Genomic DNA, 24,022 nt, shown 5'->3' on the forward strand with positions numbered 1-24,022 from the left:
TATGTCGAGCGTGTCATCACTGGGGAGTCCCTCAGGCATATAGTTTCTAGGTGCTCTCATCCTGCTAACAGCAAGTACTTGCACAGACATAATCAAGTAGCCAGAATAATTCATCAAATTCTGGAATGAATTCCATTCATGCAAATTTTCTCTTTGTTGCAGTCGTACCCATACTTCTTAATATTCATGATCATCGAGCACATAGTACTGCGGTTGGAGGGCAAGAAAGGCATTCGACTCAACGATGGAATTACGAGCATATCTCATGGAATATTCCAGGAATGTGGCAGGTGAGGGACGACACGTTTTACGCACCTGTTTTTTCTTATAGCTTTATTGCACAGGAATACAACAATGTTGAAAGTAATATGCTTAGTAATATCTACCATTACACTTTAAATAAAAACTGGTGCTTCTTAAATGGGTATATTTATGTACGACGTATTTTACTGGCGTTTCTTGACTGCGTGTTTCTTATAATAGGCATATTACTTTTCACAGGTGTCATTGCATTTGGTTTACATAGGATTGTTTTTTTATCTACCTTCAATAAAAGACAAAATTACGTAAATTCATAAATAATTGCTTAGCATAAAGTAAACTACAAGGGATCACGGATACCAGTTATATACTATTTTAAATCTGTAGTGGCTTTAAAGGTCATTTTTTTAAGAAGAAGAAGTCATTGCACACAAATATCAAAATATTCATTAAATAAAGTTGTAAATAAAATAAAAGGATACAAAAATACCAGTAAAATAAACAATTATTTCAAGTGTTAACAAACTACTACAAAAAACAAAAGCACATTTTACAAATAATTGCATATGTTTTGTACGGATTTTTAAAGGCGTTTCATAGCCAGGTGAATATACAAAGAGTATAATTTAAAAAAGACAACTGGTTTCTTAGCAATTATTCCGAATTGCTTGAAAGTTTACTGCACGGGGCATGATCGAGACTATTTTACACTTCAGCATACGGCAAAACAGAAGTACGCGCACACATACACACACACATGCACGCACAGCACGCACGGGGATGAAGTCGCGAATAACTGCTTGTTGTATTTAATTTTGACGTTACGTTCCTTGGAAATTTCTAACGAAGTAACTCACGCAAATCAGAAATCTGTCGGCCTACTCAAAAGTATAATTGAATGAGAAAGTAATACTTTGGGAAATACTAAGAACATTAAATAGGTACGTAACTTGAGAGGAACATGGCAATAAAATCTATAGCAAGAAACTTTATTCAGACTTTATAATGAAGAACAAAAACGTTTGAATACAATTCCAAATAAAGTTCATCTCAAGTGGGCGTATTAACAGGCTCTTTTGAAATATGAGCTCGCTAGGAGTGGCTATTGATTTAGAATAATGCTACGTAGATAGTGTAATGTAGGTAGTTTAATAATTAGCCCGCACTTCATTATGTTGTTCTACCAATAAACCATTCTGCGATAGTCCGTCGTTTTATTAAGTACATTACATTTTGGCGCAGTCGGTTATTTTAATTAAAATCATGCCTTTTGGTAAAATCGAGCCTTTTGACGTTAGTTCCCACAACTGGGATGCATATTGTCGTCGGGTGAAGCAATTTATTGCGTTAAATAACATCAGTGAAGATTTACACGTGGCCACGTTGGTAACACATGTCGGCATTGCATGTTACGAATTGATGTGCGACTTGTGTTCCCCGGATTTACCGGAAGACAAGAAGTTTGAACAATTAGTGAAGATTGTCAAAGACCACTTGGAGCCACAAAGGTCGGAGATCGCAGAGAGACATATGTTCCGGCAAAGGAAGCAAAGGCAAGGGGAGATAGTGAGTGATTATTTGAAAAGTCTAAAACATCTCGCCAAACATTGCAATTTTCGGGATTCTTTGGAGGTAAATTTGAGAGACCAGTTTGTTTCTGGCCTTCAAAGTGAAGATATGAGGTCACGATTGTTTGCCGAGCGGAACATCGATTATAAGCGAGCAATAGAACTCGCATTGGCGCTTGAGGCAGCGGAGAGACATGCAGCGGAGGCAGCGTCCGGGGCGAGTTCCAGCGCCATCTCGGAAGGGCTGCATCGCATCAGATCCTCACCAGCGCGCGCGGAGCGTGGGCGCATGGAACGGCGCGAGGGAGCGGGTGGCTTGCAGGCAGACGCGGCGGCCAGGGCCGGTGCGCTGAGCCTCGAGGGCTCACGGCGCGGCTGCTGGCGTTGCGGGCGCAGCGGGCATCCGCCGTCCCGGTGCCGCTACAAGTTCTACAGCTGTGATTCGTGTGGGCAGAGGGGCCACCTGAAGGTCGTGTGCGGTAATGTTGATAAGTGTAGTGATGCGGTTATACAGAAAAACACAAAAGGTCAGTTGTTTTTTAATGATTCCGATGACAGTGTTTTAGATTTTTATAATATAATTTGCGAGGGTAATGACGGCCCGTATTATATCAAATTAAACGTAGAAAAGTCTGTAGTTAAATTTGAAATAGATACTGGTAGTAAGATCTCTGTAATTTCAAAGCATTTTTATGATAATCATTTTTCTAGCGTTTGTTTACAACATAAAAATTTAAGGTTAAGATCTTACACAGGTAGTGTTATTGAACCTCTCGGATATATTATGGTAAATGTACAATGTAAAAATCGTTTGTATAAATTACCGTTGTATGTTGTTGAAAACGGCGGCCCTCCTTTACTAGGCCGTGCCTGGATAAGAATTTTACAAATCGATATCACAAATTGCCATAATTTATCCGAAAGATGCGAAAATGATAATACTATAGAATTATTAAGGAAAGAATTTCCCGAGGTTTTCGCTGATGGGCTTGGGACTTTTAAAACTCGAATGCAGTTGCATTTAGCTGACAAGACTCCAATTTTCGTTAAATCGCGCCCGCTTCCCCTCGCACTTCGCGCGCCGGTCGAGCGCGAGTTGGAGCGGTTGCAGCGAGATGACGTCATTTATAAGGTAGACCGTTCTGATTACGGTACGCCTATTGGTCCTATAATAAAAAAAAATGGAGGCATTCGTATTTGTGGAGACTTTAAGGTCACTATTAATCCGCTATTAAAAGATTTTCATTATCCTCTTCCACAAATTGAAGATATATTTGCTACCCTTGGGGGAGGCGAACAGTTTTCTAAATTAGACTTGTCCCACGCCTATCAGCAAGTGTTATTAACGGAGGACTCGCAACCCATGACCGCTATAACTACACACATAGGCACCTTCGTTTACAAGCGAGTACCTTTTGGAATAAAATGTGTTCCTGAGTATTTTGAAAAGTTGATCGAAAAACTCTGTGTGGCTTATCCTCTACTGTAGCTTTTCAGGACGATATTTGTGTGACTGGCAAAGACAGAGAGACTCATTGTAAAAATTTACGTGCCGTTTTAGCCCGATTAAAAGAGGCCGGGTTGCGAGTAAATTGGTCTAAATGTGAATTCTTTAAGGACAGTGTAACATACTTAGGATACAAAATTGATAAAAAGGGTCTACACACTGATGCAAATAAGATAAAAGCTATTGTTTCGGCGCCATCACCGAAAGACGTAACGCAATTAAAAAGTTTTATTGGTCTCGTTAACTTTTACAATAAATTTTGTGTTAACATGAGTTCTGTATTAAAACCTTTATACGATTTACTAAAGAAAAATGTAAAATGGTATTGGAGTTGCGAATGTGAAAGTGCCTTCAAAAGAGTTAAAAACATTCTCAGTAGTTCGCCTGTGCTAGCACACTACGATCCCAAGTTACCGTTGCTGTTGTCGGTGGACAGTAGCGCGTATGGACTCGGCGCGGTTCTCACGCACCGCTACTCCGACGGATCGGAACGTCTTATCAGTTGCGCCTCGCGTACTCTTAATGAGGCCGAGCGTAATTATTCGCAGCTAGATAAAGAAGCCTTAGCCATAATGTTTGGAGTCAGCAGGCATGATAAGTATCTGTTTGGTCGGCATTTCATTTTGCGCAGCGATCATAAGGCTTTAAGCTATATCTTTGGTAAAAACAAAGGTATTCCGCAAACGGCGGCTAGCCGTTTACAGAGATATGCAGTTCGCTTAGCTGCGTACAACTTTGACATCGAATTTATTTCTTCGGCTAGAAACTGTTTCGCAGATGCGTTGTCTCGTTTGCCTTTAGAAGAAAACGTTAATCGTCAAAGTATCGTTTCAAGTAATAATAACGGAAATAATAGTTATTTATTTTTTATAGAGGACAAATTGCCTATAACGTTTCACGAAATTAAATATCAAACTGCTAAAGACACTATTTTAAACAAAATTGTAGGGTATGTTAAGTTCGGATGGCCCGAACAAATTGAATCGGATCGTTACAAACAATATCATTTAAGGCGGGAAAATATTTTTTTAGAACAGGGATGCTTGGTTTGGGGATATAGAGTAATTATCCCTGCCAGTTTGCACTCCGCTGTGTTAGACGAATTACATTCCGGGCATATAGGCGTTGTTAAAATGAAACAGCTGGCTCGGAACTATCTGTGGTGGAGCGGCTTGGACGCCGATATTGAGCGCGTGTGTCGCGAGTGCACCGCATGCGCCGCGCTGCGCGCACAGCCGCCGCCCGCGCCGCTGCACTCGTGGGAGTGACCGGTGGAGCCTTGGTCGCGGTTGAATGTTGACTTTTTAGGTCCGTTTCGTAATAAATATTATTTAGTTATTTTAGATGCTCATTCCAAATGGTTGGAAGTGGAACCAGTGCCAAATACTTCGGCAGCTACCGTTATATCTTGCCTGCGCAAAATATTTGCCCGGTTCGGTCTATGCAAGGTCATTGTGAGCGACAATGGTCCACCATTTTCTTCATCCGAATACTTACATTATTTGAATAAGAATGGAATCAAGCGAATATTAGTCGCCCCATATCATCCATCGAGTAACGGTGCAGCTGAAAACGTTGTTAAAACTGTAAAGCTAGTATTAAAGAAGGCTATAATCGAAAACGTGAATTTAGAAAAAGCGTTATGTACATTTTTATTTACATATAGAAATACAGAACATTGTACCACTCAAAAAGAACCCTCCGTGGCACTTTTGGGACACAGGTTACGCGGCAGGTTAGATCTTTTACGACCGAATACCAGAGATGTCATTCGCGATAAACAATCAAGTCAAGAAGAACGTCGCGGTGGCTCATTGCGAGAAATGAGCACTGGAGACCGGGTTCTGGTCCGGAACTATAATAATAATTTAGTAAAATGGAAGGAAGGTGTAGTGTTGGATAGAACCGGTCCCGTCTCCTATGTTGTCAAAACAGACGATGACAGTCGTACTAGTAGAAGACACGTTGATCAAATACTTGACAAAAATTATAAAAAATCTAGGTATACTTTAACAGGCATGGTGGATAATGAAAACTCGGGAGAAAGAGAGATGAATGATGAAGCGTTCAAAAGTTTCGATAATTCTGTTGTCGGTTCGTCTCCTGTAACAGATACAGAAAATCAGCTAGTAAAGGCACCTTCACCTTCTCAAGCGATTCCCAATACGAATAGTCCTCTTCGTATGGCATTAAGACCGCGGGTCAAAAAGATGATGAAATTGTAATTAATTAAGTGATGTAAATATTTAGTTTTTTTTTATTGGCTTTTATGTAAATCCAATAGTTAAATTTGGAGAAGAGCAGTGTAATGTAGGTAGTTTAATAATTAGCCCGCACTTCATTATGTTGTTCTACCAATAAACCATTCTGCGATAGTCCGTCGTTTTATTAAGTACATTACAGATAGTATAAAAAGAAATATCTGAAAAAACTACCCAATTATTTAATATTAATATATGTATAATTTCTCAATTTTCTCTGGTCTGATTTGGTGGGAGCCTTTGGCCGTGGCTAGTTGACACCCTACCGACATAGCCGTGCCGCTAAGCGATTTAGTGTGGCTACCATAATCCCTAACAGGTTAGCCCGCTAGCATCTGAGACTGTATCATCACTTACTACCAGGTGAGATTAAAGTCTAGGGCTATCTTGTAGTGGCATAATTAGTAGTCATTTAAAAGGGCAAATATGTTTTTTTTGCTGTCACATGTCACACAAATAGAGAATTTGGTGATTTGTTAAACATGCAAAATGTAAACGCTTTAGTCTTGCGCAAAGACTCGAGCTACTTTTAGATGCATGGATGGGTTGGTCGGTTCCATGAATCTTTTATCATTGTATTTGCAAATTAAAACTTATTTATTCCAAGTTTACCGAATTTTCATACAGTTTTAATACGTATAATTTTGTCCGTTTGTTATAAAATAAATTTTATTATTTATTTCATGTAGCTACTTTCTACGACATAGTAAAAAATTAAAATGATTTAATCATAACCACAAAAACAAAAGGTTTAAAAAAATATTGAAACAAATACTCGTTATTTCAAATCGCCTTCAAAGAATTTCTCAAGCGTCGAGTAGGTCTGTTTTTGTAACTATATTATTCATATCAATGGTTCAAGTTGAGTGTACTTTAGTTATAGCTACAAAAATAAGAAGTAACTACGAATAAAAAGCGAATAAATAAAAAAAGAAAATAGAAAGAGTATTTTACTTTCTTGAGCGGCATGTTAAATGCCTAACAATTACCTGGAAAGATGCCTTTGCTCTCAGTGCTAGATTGAGGTCGGAGTCTTAACTATAAACTCTGTGCATTTTATTATATCTTGCTGTAAATGTTCTTCACTGGAGTTTACTGTATCCCGGTATTACTACAAATGTGATAAATTTGAAAGTTCCCGCGTGAAAGACAAACGACTCTCGCATTTATAACATCAACAATCGACTTAAAAACTCTTTGAGTAACTTTATCTGTTCTTCTTTTCTTCTTCTTGGCCTTACTCCGCCTTAAATTAAATCGGCACATCACTCTTCTCCTTCTTCTCACTTTTATGAGACGTCATCTCACATTCCACTCCTGTAACACCTATATCTAAACTTCTATCCGAAAAATCCTCGATAAACTGATTAATTGTTTGCATCATAAACCCGATAGTAACAGAATTGCGGTTTAGTAAATCTAACGCTAAAGAAAAGTACTACCCCCATGCTTATTTCTGCCGCTAAATAGCATTGTTGCAATGCTGTGTTCCGGTCTGAAGGGCGTGGGTGGCCGTGTAATTACAGGCACATTTAGCTTCACAACTACGCCTCAGATTGATGGACACACAGGGCGGCACGTTGCAGGAACTGATGCTCAATTTTTTCGGCTGACTGGTGCAGTGGGCAGCGACCCTGCTTTCTGAGTCCATGGCCGTGGGTTCGATTCCCACTACTGGTAAATGTTTGTGTGATGAGCATGAATGTTTTTCAGTGTCTTATAAGTAGTTATGTGTATTATTCATAAAAGTATTCATCAGTCATCTTAGTACCGATAACACAAGCTACGCTTACTATGGGGCTAGATGGCGATGTGTGTATTGACGTAGTAAATTAATTTATTTATTATTTACTAGCTATTGCCCGTGACTTCGTCTGCGTTTGATTTTGTTTTTTGATGTGGCATTCAATTTAGTTGTAGTTCTAAAGAAATTAAAAGTTTTCAGTTCGCTTAGATTAAATTAGGGGTTTGCTGCTGTCCGCTGAGGAGTTCTGTCCTCTATCTCCAATCATCAGATCTATACAAACAACACATATTACCTCTATAATACAAAAATAATTATTTAAATCGATTATAATTTGTTGGAGTTATGGTGTAAAATCGTCAAACACTTTCATCCCCTCTCCCAAAGGAACCGAGCTTAATGTCGGGATAAAATGTATCCTATATTACTTCTAACACTTTCAAGAATATGTGTACAAAGTTTCATGAGGATCGGTTAAGTAGTTTTTGCTTGAAAGCGTAACAAACAAACTTACATTGACATTTATAATATTAGTAGGGTAGGGTAAGGATTTTTAAAATAAAAGCTAACTCAATGTTTGTGATCTTTTCAGGTAGGCTTTTTAAAACACTTACAATGCATATCCTTAAGTTTTTTATAACTCGTACTGGAGATTTTCTTTATTTTACATCACCTGCATACCCTGTGCATACCCTCAATGTCCGCCACTGCCTGTAGGCTGGCAATGGGCTTATATGATGATAAAGATTAAAAAAAATAGGTAATTTTCATGGGTTTAACTTTCCTCAGGTTAATCTGGCGCGGAGCGGAGTCATATTTGTACACCTGGATATACGCAAACTTCAGAATAGTCGACCTGCCTTGGAACAACCCTGTGACGTGGTACGCCGCGGCTTTGGGGGTCGACTTCTGTTACTACTGGATGCATAGAGCTTGTCATGGTAAGACCCATTATTGTATCATTATTATTTTAACAAAAGGATAAATATTTTTAAAAATCAAATTATTAAGCACTATTCCACATAATCTTTAGGGAAATAATATATATATTATTATTTAAGTGTATTTTTTTTGTTTCAACTTTAATTTTATCTTTACTTTCTGTTTAATTTAATTCCAAGTTGTGTACACATACTTTGGGTTGTAGCTTAGAACAAAACTTGTTATTACTTATATTTATATCTACTTTTAGTTATTACCTGTTTTGTGTACCTAATAACAATAAACAATAAACAAGTATCACAACCTCAACCTTCGATACAGTTACCTTGTTGATCAGGTGGTCAGGGTATATTCAACTACAAGTTTTTCGACGACTTCCCTGGCGCAACGGTGACCGCTGTGAATTTAAGTAGGACGTCCCGGGTTCGATCCCCGGCAGGAGCAAGTTAGGAAATTATAATTTCTGAATTTTCTCCGGTCTGGTCTGGTCTGGCTTTGGCGAAGGCTAGTTTGCACCCTACCGACGAAGACGTGCCGCTAAGCGATTTAGTGTTCCGGTGCGATGTCGCGTATAAACCGATTAGGGGTATGATTACCATACTCCCTAACAGGCAGTGGCGTGCACTTCATACATGCACAAAAGCACTGCATACCCTAAAATTGATATATAACCCGTATAGGAGGAGAATTTAAGCCGTTATATTCAATTTTCCTGCAGTATGCATACCCTGGTAAGGAACCCAAAGCACGCCACTGCTAACAGGTTACTCCCTATGAGCTTGCAAAACCTCTAATCAGACAAAACCAAAAAGTAAAAATTAACCAATTATTAAAAATCACTAGTTTTGCGGGTAAACCTGCATGCGTATAGAGTTTATTATAATATTCTCAAAGGAATGTGAAGACTACTGATACGTACTTGTCCATCAAGGCGGACTACGTTCTAACCCCTTCTGTTTTTGAGAGATGACCGTTTGTCTGTGGTTAATTTTTTTGTGATAAAGTTAAACTTTCTTCAACAGAAGTCCACATCCTGTGGGCCCAACATCAAGTGCACCACACATCTGAAGACTTCAACATGGGTGTGGGCATCAGGCAGTCAGTTCTCCAGGGCTGGTGTGGCTTCGTAAGTGAATTGAATTTTTCTAGCATAACTTAGCGCGAGCTATCGATAATTATAATAATTCTTTAGTAGCGTATTCAGACTCTATCTCTAAGACGATTCGGATTCTCTTTGAAATTATAATCTCAGAACTCTCGTTACTGTTTACTTAAGACGTTAATGTGGAATTAACGATGATTTAGTTAACGGTCATGCCGATCTTAGAACAATGGAATATCATTGTTCTGTAATTACTTTGAAATTGTTTATTAGAAAATATGAGAGGTAAAAGTATTCTTTACATTTTTAAAATAACATGGTAAACTTGTAAATATAATTAATTACAAATAATATCAGAAAAGAATCTCTAATGAGACAAAGTTTTTTAATTACTGTTCTTTAATTAATAATAATGTAATATTTCTCTGAGATGTAAATAGCATTGAATTAATTAATAATATTCTGAATCCAAGAAATAATTTCGTAAAACTGATACAATCGAATCAATGAATATTTTTTTTCAAATTATTCATTATTTTGAAGTTCAGATAAGGAGCGAAGATAGCCGTTGGTTAGGACTTCGGCTCAAGTGAGGATCGAGTTCGAGCTTTCGACACTCTATCTTTTCAAAGTTATATTATATCATTGTGAGAAAACCTACATGCCTGAGAACTCTCCATAATATTCTCAATAACATGCCTGAGAACTCTCCATAATGTTCTCAATAACATGCCTGAGAACTCTCAATAATTTTCTCAATAACATGCCTGAGAATTCTACGTACTCGTTCACAAAAGCGTGTGAATACTCACAATACGCACTTGGTCAACGTGGCGTACTACAGCCTACACCCTTTTCATTCAGAGAGTCAACCGGTACCTTGTACTGGGCCGGTAATAGGTTAATTTTAAATATTTAATATTCAAATACCAGGAAGGGATAAAAGGTAGGGAAATCTTCAGCAGTGAACGTCAGCTAGCTGAAGTGCTACTGATATCATGAATGGTGATTGATAACGAATATAAAAAAAACTATATATGCAGTTAGGAAAAGAAAGGACGAATAGAGAGAAACACAAGGACTGGAGTAGAATACAAAAGGGGGCCTTATCGCTTAGGCGATCTCTGCCACGCATCCTTAGGATTAAAAAGAGTGAGAACAAACTATGAAAGCTATGGGGTTCAATCTTGAAATAGTTATTCATTATAATGTATTATAATGATATAAAAATATTCCTTAGTCTTAGTCTTTTGTTTTGTTTGTTTGTTTTTGAATGATTATATAAAATGAATGTTACTTAAAGATTAGTACTATCGCTATGCTTATATTTGCCTGGTATACCCTGCGAAGTTTTTTTTTAAAGGTGTAATTTATTTTGTCTTGTCCCCACAGATCTTCTACCTCCCACTGGCACTAGCGATACCACCGGCGCAGTTCGTGATGCACCACCAGTTCAGTTACCTCTACATGTTCTGGATCCACACAGAGTCCATCAAGAGCCTCGGGCCACTGGAGTACATCCTTAACACTCCCAGTCACCATAGGGTGCATCATGGTGAGTCACAATCAGCTTAAATTCCGCCTATTATAACTATCTGGTAGAGCGGTGATAGCCTAGTGGGTAAGGATTCGGTTTTCCTTTCGTGGAGACCGAGTTCGAGCTTTGGAAATCTATATGTTTATAAAAGAGAAAGTGTGTGGGTATGTTCCGTATAGGCTCCGAAACGGCTGGACCGATTTCAATGAAACTTTCAGGGAATCTCCGGATTGACCTAGCGAGTAAACCTGTAAAGTTTGGTGACGATCAGAGCACTTCTATTTTTGAACTGTCAAACTGTCAAATACAGCTTTTATTTACTAAGATGATATTCTATTGTTGTGTGTACATGGGTGTAGATAATGATCTTCACCCGCTCGAGAAGAGAATAGAAGAGAATGAATACGGAGAGAAATAAAGTATGTAATATATTATAAGATTTAAATTAAAAATTTAATGATGTAAGTTTAAATCTAGCCCGGCGAAGCGGGCGGGTACGCTAGTAATCTATAACTATAATAAGTATGTAAAAGTTAAGCACGGCATTCAAAACAACGTAACGAGAGCAAAATACAAAGTTGATGTATTTAGTTTCGATCAAAGAATAGAAAGAGAATAAATAAACAAAGATGTTCGGAATAAAAGGCGAGCCAAGCGTAGAAAAATGTCTCAGGAGTCAAATGCAAATGTTACTTGTAATTCTATCTACTCAAGCCGTACTTGGTACGTGTTACTAGTAAAATATATCCATTTGAGAGCTGTATTGCATATTCCCTTAGAACGACACGTGCACACTACCTACGCTACGCGACGCGTATTTAAAAGAGACAGGCACTTGATTTTACTTTTGCAGGGCTGTATCTGATTCCTTTCAGTAAAAACTAAGGTTTCACAGATAAGTCTCAGAGACAGTAGGTAAATAATATACCTCTAAAGCTTTTGAAGTATTTTTATAATTTTTTATTAGTGTTTTTACTTACACTTGGAGGAATTATCAATTTTATAAATTTAAAATGCGTATAAAAATTTTCGGAACCGACAGGATTTGAACCTGCGACTTTTGGGCAATCGCGGCCTGAGCGCTTTCACCAATTAAGCTACGGTTCTCCTATTATAAAAATATAAGAAAGCAATGTGTCATCTCTGTCTCATTGTAATATGGACCTTTGAAAAAGTAGATCGAAACTGCAACGTTTCCTACTAGATGACGCTACAGTCGCTATAAGACTGATGTGAAAGGCATATACTAATTTTCGGCAGCGACGGTAGGAGAGCCGTAGCTTAATTGGTGAAAGCACTCAGGCCGCGATTGCCCGAGAGCCGCAGGTTCAAATCCTGTCGGTTCCGAAAATTTTTATATGCATTTTAAATTTTGAAGTATTATTTAGATTTTAATTTACATGTTGTTTACTGAGCACTGTGGATTGAAGTGGGGGGTCCCGGGTTCGATCCCGGGCAGGAGAAATTTGGGAATTTAATTCGCCTGGAAGAGATCGCTTTAGCGATAAGGCTGCCTTTGTACGCCTTAATGTCTAGATTAAGTTTCTTTTGTGTTTGTGTCTCTTTACATTCGATGGACGATTGGCGCTGTGGGCAGCAACCCTGCTTTCTGAGTCCAGGACCGTGGGTTCGATTCCCACAATTGGAAAATGTTAGTGTGATGAACATGAATGTATTTCAGTGTCTGGGTGTTTATATGTATATATTATAAATATTTATTTATATTTTTCAATAAAAATATTCATCAGTCATATTAGTACCCATAACACAAGCTACGCTTACTTTTGTGCTAGATGGCGACGTGTGTATAGTTGTAGTACATTAATTTATTTATTTACATTTTATTAAATTTGTCTGTGCAACGAAAAATTCAAACAAACAATATTGTTTCTTGTTACAGGCAGTAACAAGTATTGCTTGGATGTCAACTACGGCGGAGTCCTCATCATCTGGGACCGTCTCTTCGGCACATTCAGACCAGAAACAGACAAGATTGAAATCGTGTACGGGCTTATATACAACCAGCCGTCTTTCAACCCGGCTTACCTACAGGTATGTTAAAATACATGAAATTTTTATTTACGATAAGAAAGGGTATAAGGTCATAGTAAACCACGCTGACCCAATGGACTGGTGGATTGGTGGACTCCACAAACTTTTGAGAAAATTATGGAGAACTTTCCATTATGAAGTCCGATTGGCGCAGTGGCAGCGACCCTGCTTTCTGAGTCCAAGGCCGTGGGTTCGATTCCCACTACTGGAAAATGTTTTTGTGATGAACATGAGTGTTTTTCAGCACCTGGATGTTTATCTGTATATTAATATTATAAGTATTTATGTATATTATTCATAATAAAACATTCAGCAGTCATCTTAGTACCCATAACACAAGCTACGCTTACTTAGAGGGGTATTATCGCAGTATATATTTTTTTGTTTATTTCCTTTCAAACATGCCGGTTTCTTCGCGATGTTTTCCTTCACCCTTGAATCAAATTTAACTTTAAAAGCTTAAAACGCACATAACTTAGAAAAGTTAGAGGTGCTGTGATTCGAACTCGGTCCCCCGAAAGTGAAGCCGAAGTCCACTGGGCTAATAAAATTGATTGATGATAAATAGTAGATGAATTGGGTGTCTATTGGCTGTTTTAACTAACGACGGACAAGGCAATATCTAAATAAGTAACGCCTAAACTAAGGAGATTCTTAAGCATACATAAAACGTTCACCAACAGTTATCACATAATAGTTGGTGAAACGTTTCTTTAGACATCGCCTAAATCGTTCGATTTACGCGATGCCTAGGTATACTGAAGCATTAGAATCTCCTTAGACTAAGGGTTACCAATAAGGCTTTCCCTTGTTCATCGATAGTGGAAACGAGGAATTACGTCCCTGACTGAATACCTCTTATCTCCTATTTTGGCGCCGCTTAGAAATTATATTTGTTTAACAGTTGTTCTACACGCGGTACGTAATCCAGAAGTTTTCTCGACTTGAATCATGGACCGACAAGCTGAAGGCAATCGTTTGGGGACCCAGCTGGGAACCAGGCACTCCTCGACTTGGAGATGAAGACATGAAGATTGATGTAAGTGTTATGTGAAACATCCATATACATTTTATGAATATCTGGTATTAAAGTATAAAGATCTCGATATGGCCGAATACGGTATTGGAATAAGACGTTGCAATTGGAATTTTTATTTTAGGATTCGGAGTCGTTGCATTCAGCAAATGTTGACTTTTGCTATGGCTGAAAATTCTCATAATGTAAAAAATAATAAAAAATAATAAAAATCCTTTATTGCCATACACTATTGCTAATACAAGATTAATAACTAAAAGAATCATCCATTAATATTAACAATATGGCAAATGGCCGCAAACTCAGCCTTATGCTGTGCATTAGCAACAATGCTCAGCGCTGATTTTCAGTCTGCACCAGTATCCGACTGAGCAAACAACCGCGACGCCCGAGTAAATTTAAGAAAGAAATTTAAATAAAATAAAAAAAAAAATCCAAATAAACTGTAAAAGAGAGCCAATAAAACTAAAACTAACGCAAACTTAAATTAAACAAGTAGGTAAATAAAAGTAATTAAAAAATATAAAAATAAAATGAAAATAAAATGAAATGAAATTGTAGAAAAAACAAAAAATAAATACATAACATATACATAATTCCAAACAGTACTCATTTTGCATAGACAAATCTCGCTGCTTCAATTTGTAAGTTAAGGTATAAATTTTTTAGCTTGTGTTTAAATACTATTTCGCCGAGAATATTATCACTGTGGCACAATATGTATAAAAATATGTATTGTGGACTTCCGCAGTTATACAACGTGTAACAAAATGTAATAAATTACGAAATAATACAGATGCATGCATAAGTTATATTTCATACGAAATCACCCTATAAAAATATTAAATCAAAAGAAGCATATTTATTTTTCCATACAAACGAATTCCAAACAGTTTAAGTCTTTACCCTATTGAAGATAAAAAACCGACACTCGCATAGTACCTACACTACGCAGCGCGTACCTAACAAAGTGAACGGAGACACATGATTTTAACGTATTGTACCGAGTTGTATCTGATTTATTTTAGTAAAAAATATGGCAATGGTTTACTCAAAAACTATAAGGTTTTCGGTTCCACAGATAAGTCTCAGAGACAGTACATAATGTACCTCTAAAGCCCGTGAAGTATTATTACGGTTTTCATTTGTACGTTGTATATAGTAGTAGAAGAGTTTTTGTAACAAAGCTCGTGAGCGGAAGTACTACAGCCACGCTTTTTTCTGCTGCTAAGCCGCATTGTTGTGTTCCGGTCTCAAGCGCATGGTTCCAGTGTAATTACAGGTATATGAGTTTGATGGACACACACGGCACGTTACGAAGTGTGCTCTGTATGTAGGCAATGATTTCACGAACGGTCAGGCTGACCATCAGCTTAGTCCGTCAATTATAACTAAAAAAAAAGGTTGTCTGTAAAGTCGGCTTACTGACGATAGTTGAACGTGACAACATCGTAAGAAAATACTGATGGAATGGTTGCATTTTGGAAAAGAAAATTTTAATTTTATTTGTTTGATAGATATTATCGTTGCTATAAACAATTGACACCACATTCACTATTCACTGCACTTCATCCTTGCTGAAAACATGTAAATGTATTATTATATAGAAGCTGTCCACGCGGACGCATCGCTCACTCAAGTAGGAGAGAGACAGATGTCGAACGCGGAGGCCGACTGTGCCTCTTTGTCGCTCGTTCCGCGCTCTCGCTTGCACTTCAAGCCTTGAATGGAACGCCTCAGAGCGAGGTAACGCCGCATACGTCATGTTTTTTCGTGCGTGCAGCCGGCTCCATCGAATTATAAGACGTTGTCACGACAAAAATATATATATCTTCTTGTTAATCGTACCATTATTTTGTCCTCAGGTGGAAAATCGTGCTAAATACGACATTTTCCTGCCCGCTTGGTGCAACATCTATATAGTTTTACATTACGCGGTCGTTTTATATGGCTTCTTCGAGCTGGCTTCCAGGTACATGGTAAGTTGATGTAACCTCGTTACAATGATTATTTTCAATTATTCCACATTTTAAACCCGCATTAAATTCAAAGACTTTTTTGTTGTAATAATTATTTTTTGATGCATTTTTAGAAGCTACTTTGGATTCCCCTAATGTGATGAATTTAGTAGGTGAATTCGATGCGTCTTGTTATCGTAATTCTCACGTACTTTTGATAATTAAACGGGTCTGATAAGAATTAACATGCTCTACAAAGCAGGGGGATGGACAATGCCAATTTAATACAGAAATTTTGGCACGACGCTTTAACGATTTTTGTCATAAAAGGTTACGGGAAATTACTGGTGCCGACGCCGTTGGACATGGAGTTGGGCACCCCCAAGTTCCTAGCTCCGGCGAGGTGGTTACGTATCTCAAGACAGGCTTGCGACCCGGGTAACTCTCGCAAACGTTGCTTTTGTATTTTTTTTATATGCAAAAGTGACGTTTGACGGTAAAGATCACGAGATTTACGAATGCCACAAGCCTGTTGTGAGATACGTAATCACCCTGCAGGCAGGTACTAAAAGTTTACGGTAGGGTGGTGGGAGGCTTCGGCCGACCACCCTACCGTAAACTTTTAGTACAGAGAAAGTTCAAATAAAATAAATAAAAAAACTCTGCCCTTGCCGGGAATCGAACTCGTAACCTCTAACTTCAAACCGCAGCGCTTACCGCTGCGCCAGGGAGGTCGTCAAAACTAAGTTTGAAACTAACTGTTGAATCTTTTTGTCCACAGGGTATGACACCGATATCAGTGATCATCTTCGTAGTCTACGTGATGGCGTCTCTCACTATTATAGGCATGTTGTTCGACAACTCTAAGTACGCGCCAATGCTTGAAGTCCTGAGATGCTCTGCCCTGGCCTTCCTAACAAGGAGTATAGCGACCAGCCCAGCGTTGACAGCATTGCAGATGGTGTACGTTGTATCTGCTATGTTCTGGTGTTTACACACATTGAAGTTATTGGAAATCAAAAAAAAAGTTGATTAGATAAGTTTTTGTGAAACCCCATTTACATGTAGACAGTTTCACGTCTCGAAGGTGAACGATCGGTAATCGCAGTGATACAACTTCTTATATTAAAGCCAGCTAAACAATAAAATTTTCTCTTAGGGTTCTGTGTGTTTAAAATAGATTAGTATTTGAGATACAAGAGATATAGCAGGGTATTACATCTTTGGCTGTTCTCTTAAATTCGGCTTGATTCGTGCTGTTAAAATAATTTATCCGCCGATTCTCATTAATGTAACGTTGCTAAAGTACTGAGTCTTTCATGTATATCTTATATACGGATTGATTAGTGCTATTTAAATGATTTGTACGCCGATTCCGAGGAATGTTGCGCAATCTGATTAAATGGTTAGAGACTCGCGGCGGGAAACTCTCTTCATGTAACTCAGACTGAAATCCTTACAGTGTATTTGCTCAGCCTAAAATTAAAACCTTGCAGGGTTTTGTGTCTGATTTAAATTCATCTCGTTTAATGTATTGTATGCTCTATATAGATCTCAGACTGAGACTTTATGTTAAAACGTGCATGACCAAGGTCGCTTTATATTTGGACGCTAATATTTTTGTAGTGTTTTCATACTGATTTGAATTCGTGACAAGGTACACTTAATTTTTTTAAATAGAAATAATTGAAGCTCAATTTTGTTCCACCCAATTAGCGCAAGTAATTTTGACATGCCGGATACTGTGAAGCTGATAAAACTTTGTCAACAACGACGTCAACTTTAAGTTACACCAACAAGCTTCTAGAAATATGGCGATATAACTTTAAATCAATAATCTAATTTGTAGAACCTAGAATATGCTACTCTACATTTTATCGTTCTATACAATTTGTGCCACATGTAAACTATTAATCAGTATGTCAGCTCCACTAACTAATTTGTCAGGTCCACCGAAATGTTAATGTATATAGAAAAGGCACAATTCGTCGAAATATATCGATTTAGGTTTAATACTTCTACATCGATGTAAAAATTCATGTTTTGCTAAAATAAAAACGTTTTATTAAGGGTAATTCGCTGTAATATACCACCAAATAAATATCGTGTCGTATTACTTTGTGGTGTTATATTAAAAAAACATACAATCTTATTAATATGCAAAACCATTAATCAGTACAATGACTCGGTCACATTACATAGACAGATCATCAAAAATACAATCTCCACTCACGATCCACTCCCGACACAGGAGTTGAATACTCAAAGGAGAGGACTTCACACAAGAATTATGAAAACTTTAAAAGCAATGCTTACTATTCAAGATTACAACAGTTAATTATTGAAAACGGAATAAATGTTTGGGATATGTTTTTAAACTGGCTTAGTTAAGAAATTTTTTGAAGTTTTTATTTTAGTTTTAGAATTATAGAGTATACTTGCAAATTATTTTGTATCGTCCAACAGTCTGTGTAGAATCACAGACTGTCGTACAATATAAAAGAATAATAGCAAATGAGGATAATAAGGTAAAGTCTGGTATATAGTGCCTTCGAAATAAACAATAGTTATTATTGAGCCAGTAAAAATAAGTAGTTAACCATAATATTAATCGCAAGTGCCAAATGTTATGTAATTTTAAGGACTAATAATTTTAGTGTAGAATTGTTTTCTAAATTTGTAGTTTTGTAACGTTATACTTCATAAACTTACTGCCAAATGTGTATATACTAATAATAAGAGTATCAATTAAATATTATGATTAAGACAATATAAGAGCAATAAAATATATGACTAGTCCTTTTCATTTTAGTTTTATTTACTCTATTACTCGTATATATGAAAACTAGCGGACCTGCGCGACGTCGCCCGCGAAATAGTCTACTTAAAAAAATAGTCGTATGATCAATTCCGAGATTCCAATATAAATGAATCCTAGCTAGATCGATTTATCGCCCCCGAAACCCCCTGTATACTAAATTTCATGAAAATCGTTGGAGCCGATTCCGAGATTTCATTTATACATATACAAGAATTGCTCGTTTAAAGATATAAGATAAGATATATCACTAATAAGAAATTATGTATGACGTCGTGATAAGAATAAATCATAGGTAATGTTCCAGTAATTGTAGTTTTCCTAAACTTAAAAACGAAAGGCACGAAGGTTTCCAATGTAGTTGTGCCCTAATCCTCATTATTTCTATTGGTGAGCAGTGTAGTCTTATAAATCCCAGGTCCCAGGTTCGATCCCTGCAATTTGGGAGTTTATATTTTCTGAATTTATTCTGTTCAGATCTTATTTGACTTCGGCTGTGGCTATTTACCACACTACCAAAGCGATTTTGGTTTTCAGGACGATTCTGCGTAAAACCGATTGAGGGCGAGTTAACATAACTGCATACCTGTAAGCCCACTTTTTTTACGCGTGGTGGAAAAGATTTATGTGAGACTCCCACCTCTAAAACATAAAAGCCCACTACCATTATAGACTGCATCAAAACCAATACATCCTATAACAGCCCACTGTTGGATTACGCCTCTCCACGGGCAGACGGGTTTATGATCGCAGTATATTCTAGTATTAGCACAGAGGACGCTGCTGCCCGCTTTCCTTTATACTCTCTAAGTCGAAGCTAAGGGAGTATAACAACACCCGTGGAGTGAGGAGGGGTGGTGACAACTATATTCTGACCTTCCGTCACCACACGGCACTATATATTAAACTGCATCATCACTTAAAAATTGCTTACTAAAAAGAAGTCGTCGGCAGGGCATTGGCCCTGGTCTGCGAAGAAGCATGAAACAAGGTCAGCCGTCATCGTGACACCACATTTCAGGTACATCACTTTTTCACGTAATTAAAGAAAAATCAACATAACACGCACAAAAAATAATAAAACGTACGATAAAAACGCAAACCTAATACCATATATATTAATAACGATATTGTCATGATAGCAATAATAATGAAATTTTATTGCCGTTTTACTGCTATCTCTTAGTCTGTGGCATTACATTATAATAACCAAAACCGCAGGCGTCTCAGGAATTGGATTTCCACTCTTCGTCGCAAAGGCTTTGTTGTTTAAATAATTGCGCAGTCTACTCCGCCTTAGGCTTACTTAAATTCTGTAAGTAATTTAGATACCTACCTACTATTGTTTTTATTGATAACAGGGTTACGTCATCAATAAAAACAAAATGGCGGAATTTAGAGCACTGGGTTAATATAAAGTGAACAACGACATGAGGACAAAAAAAACTTTATTTCGTTTATTATAGTTCTTTTTATATTTCTTCAAATGGAGAGCTTTAAAACAGCAAATAAAATCAATGCATTGAAAACGCAAACAGATTGCATATGTACCTCGAACAGACATTTCACTTTTCTTTTTACTAGCTGCGGCCGCGGATGCGCTCTTGTAACGATTTTCTTACGAGGGCGTGAAAAAAGGTATTATATAAATATAAAAGTATGTTGGTTCTGTATGTTCTACATTCTGTGACCTATTCTTAAATTATTTTTTATTCGTATAAATTTATAAAACCTCTGTAGGTACCTACGTCTGTAAATTTCAACAGCATTCCTTTGTGTATTAAATATATCAAGGTTGTTTCGAAATTTCCCATTATGTAGGTACTTAATTTTAATTAACGATAAAACCTTGATGTTATTAAAATCTAATTTCTCTAAGGTAACATTTAATGACAAGTAAGACTGGACTTTTGACAGCTATTTGACATGTAGCGATATAAAGTGAACGTTCACTTGTTTTAGAAAGATCTTGTTAATGTACGTGTTAATTAAGTAAAACTGATGTTGGTGCATAAAAGTGTTTTTATAAAAACCCAACTTCAAGGATAAGAGAAATTTGATATTTTTTTTGGAATCCCTCGATTTATGCATTTGTGCAATCTACGATTTATTACTAATTAAGTATATGTATCTGACCAAGCAAAGCTAGGTTTCCGATTCAGATAATTATCTAAAAAACATACAGACTGACAATTGTTTTACTTATACTTATGCTTTCTGTTGCATAAACCATTATTTTCAGTCATTTCAATAGAATAGAATAGAAAAACTTTATTGCAACACAACAAAAAAAGGAAAATACAAGGAAAACAGTAATAGTACTTAGTGCTAGGGTGCAAAGGCGGCCTTATCACTAAAAGTGATCTTTTAAAGGCAACCTGAGCGTACGAAGCCGATAAAAGAGTGGAAAAGGGATGGTGCATAAAGTAAGTTACAAAAAAAACAAGAAAAAAAAAAAAAAGAAATGTAATATAAACTTACATGAACATACATACTACATTTACATATTAACTACACAAATACCAACATAAATTTATATATACTATGATAGATTTCAATTTTATTTTATTGCCATAAAAACAATACATAACTTACAACACAAAAAAAAGTTTCGTTATCACCACCAGTAATCTAATTTGTCGTTCCAATGTCTTCGCCTTACTCCTCTTAACAAAGATAGGCAGAAAACAGACGTGGTAATTGGATAAACTTGTTAAAGAAAACACATGACATAAACGTCACTTCTTCACAAAATAAATAAAAGATTAATTTATGTTTTTGTTTTATTTTAGTTTAGTTTTATCCACAAGCACGTATACGGGATATAAACATGGTATGACATGGTGATGACACAATCATGTCCTTACTCCAGGCCGTACCTACTGAACATGTCTCAATATAATCATCATATCGACCCATTAACGGCCCAAGGCACGGGTTTCCTATCACAAAGAGGTTAAGGCTTGATAGCCTTAACCTCTTTGTGATAGGAAACCCAATCCACACAGGGCCAGCGTGATCGCTGGCCCTGTGTGGATTGGTGGAGTCTATAAACCTTTAATAATAACAATAATAATAATTAATAAATAATAGTTGTGAAAACATTACAAATACCAATTTTACATAATTTATCTAAGATACAGTTTTCTTTATCAAATGATACAAAATATAATAAATTAATTTGCAATGGTTGAACCAAAAACTAAACTAAAATCTTGCGATTTTGTGTTTTTGGATATCTTCCTGATAGAAGAACTTTATGGAGAACATTATGGAACATTACGGAGGACTCGCAGGCAAGCAGGTTTCCTCGCGATGTTTTCCTTCAGCGTTAAAGCAAGTGATATTTTAATGCGTACCAGGTGCGTGCTGGGATTCGAACTCGGCCCCACGAAAGTGAAGTGGTAGTCCCACCAACTGGGCCATCACCGCTTCAATGATACACGACATACGCAATAACTATCTATTTTTAGCGCCCAACCGGAAATCGAATCCCAGACGTTATGGTCTGTAGCTGAACATATTTATCACTAAATTAACGAGGCAATTACAAATAACTGGTACTAATTCAGCTTGTTTACACATTTAATAATAATTAATCGCCCAATTAATTTCGTGAACATTATGTTCGCAGATTTACGTCTAGTCAATTAGGCAATTTGCTTAGTTAAACATAATGAATCTGTGGTATCTACACAAAAAAAAGGTGTATATCTATGTGTTTTACGTTCCGCTGCACCGATCGTGATGAAATTTTGCACATCTAGCATTGTATATTAAAGGACATTATATAGCCTTAATTTTTAAAGAAAAGTGCAAGAAACACTTAACACTTAGAGCTATTGTTAACGAACTTACGAAAATAAGAGGTTCTCAATTCGTTTGTATATTTTTTCTATGTTTGTTAGCTCTGAACTCTGGCATTTATAAATCGATATGTTTTTTTTTTTTTTATTATATGTAATGGTTTTCTGTCTCAAATAAAAATAATCCAGTGCAATTTATTCACAGAAGTTACACACACGGTGTAACTTCTGAAAAGTAGCCTACGAGAGATTGAGGTGGATGTAGAGTATCAGAACTATTAGGATAAATGTAAAACATAAATATCTGCAACCAATCTCTTACAGGCAACCTTTGTATGAAAGACTCAACTAACGTTTCCGGGGATCTAAACATTAGTTTTGATTAGTGATGAGATAGTTTGCATCCTAAAGACAGAAATGAGACAGATATAGGCTTATTTTTATTCCAGCAAAATTAAAGATTTTCCCGGAATGCTAAAAAATGCAGGTAATAGCTATATTAATCATTATATCTAATAAATAAATATAGATTTTCTTCCGCACTACCGTTCGCAAATTTATATCACACGATAAAACCTTACATTTTAACTTAATTCAGCTGCGAATAATTTTATGAAACCAACTTTTAAGCTATTCAATGTGGTGAAATAAATAATACTTCTTTTCATTCCTTACTTTCCATTTATCACTCTCAACGCTGGAGTTCTGAACGGATTCCAGATAACTTTATGTCCATCACGACGGCCTATACAGTGAAAAGCGTTTGGCTCTTTGTTAAGAAAAGAATGTAGGTACCTTAATGTACCTTTACAACATTTGTGACTGTGTTTTTTTTCACAAAGGGTTTTTTCACATTCCATAAAATTTTTTGTGTACCTCCCTTGTCCCTTTTTTTTCCTCCCAAGTCTTATAATTTCGGAATTTTGCCTGGTCCGATCTGTTGGTAGAGCTTCATCGTTGAGTAGTTGCAAAGACGTGCCGCCCAGCGACTAACATTCCGGTACAATGTCGCATAAAAACCCATTAGAGGTATGGGTTTAATATCACTGCCATACCCCTAACAAGTTAGCCCGTTACCTTCTTAGACTGCATTATCACTAAGCAGCAGATGAGATTGCAGTCCAAAGCTAACTTGTAGTGGAATATAAAAAAATTTGTCCGTAGCGGACTAACTTTTAGAGATATATCAAACCCCTAATCGGTTTCTTCGCGACATCGTACCGGAAGGCTAAATCGCTTAGCGGCACATCTTTGTTGGTAGGGTGATAAGCAGCCACAGCCGAAGCCTCCCGTCAGAAAAAATATCTATATGCTACAGTGTACCCGGTACCTCTCTCTTCTAAGACCACAGTGCTATTACGCTATCCTACGTACCCCTTAGTTACAAAATCTGCCTCTCACAATACTAACTGGGAATTAAACCCAGAAAC

General features: G+C 36.9%; 1 protein-coding gene across 1 annotated transcript in view; it reads left to right on the forward strand.

Annotated features, from left to right (window-relative positions):
- LOC120626187 (alkylglycerol monooxygenase-like) overlaps positions 1 to 18,749 on the forward strand; it is a 44,171-nt gene extending 25,422 nt beyond the window's left edge. Inside the window, exons 3-10 of the mRNA XM_039893564.1 lie at positions 163 to 290; positions 8,131 to 8,282; positions 9,306 to 9,409; positions 10,778 to 10,940; positions 12,823 to 12,974; positions 13,879 to 14,013; positions 15,876 to 15,989; positions 16,750 to 18,749. Coding sequence (XP_039749498.1) covers positions 163 to 290; positions 8,131 to 8,282; positions 9,306 to 9,409; positions 10,778 to 10,940; positions 12,823 to 12,974; positions 13,879 to 14,013; positions 15,876 to 15,989; positions 16,750 to 17,004 — 1,203 coding nt within the window. The 3' untranslated portion in view covers positions 17,005 to 18,749. The remainder of the gene's footprint in view (positions 1 to 162; positions 291 to 8,130; positions 8,283 to 9,305; positions 9,410 to 10,777; positions 10,941 to 12,822; positions 12,975 to 13,878; positions 14,014 to 15,875; positions 15,990 to 16,749) is intronic.
- Positions 18,750 to 24,022: the final 5,273 nt, after the last annotated feature.

The sequence above is a fragment of the Pararge aegeria genome, chromosome 9 (assembly GCF_905163445.1).
Source record: "Pararge aegeria chromosome 9, ilParAegt1.1, whole genome shotgun sequence".
Classification (NCBI taxonomy): domain Eukaryota; kingdom Metazoa; phylum Arthropoda; class Insecta; order Lepidoptera; family Nymphalidae; genus Pararge; species Pararge aegeria.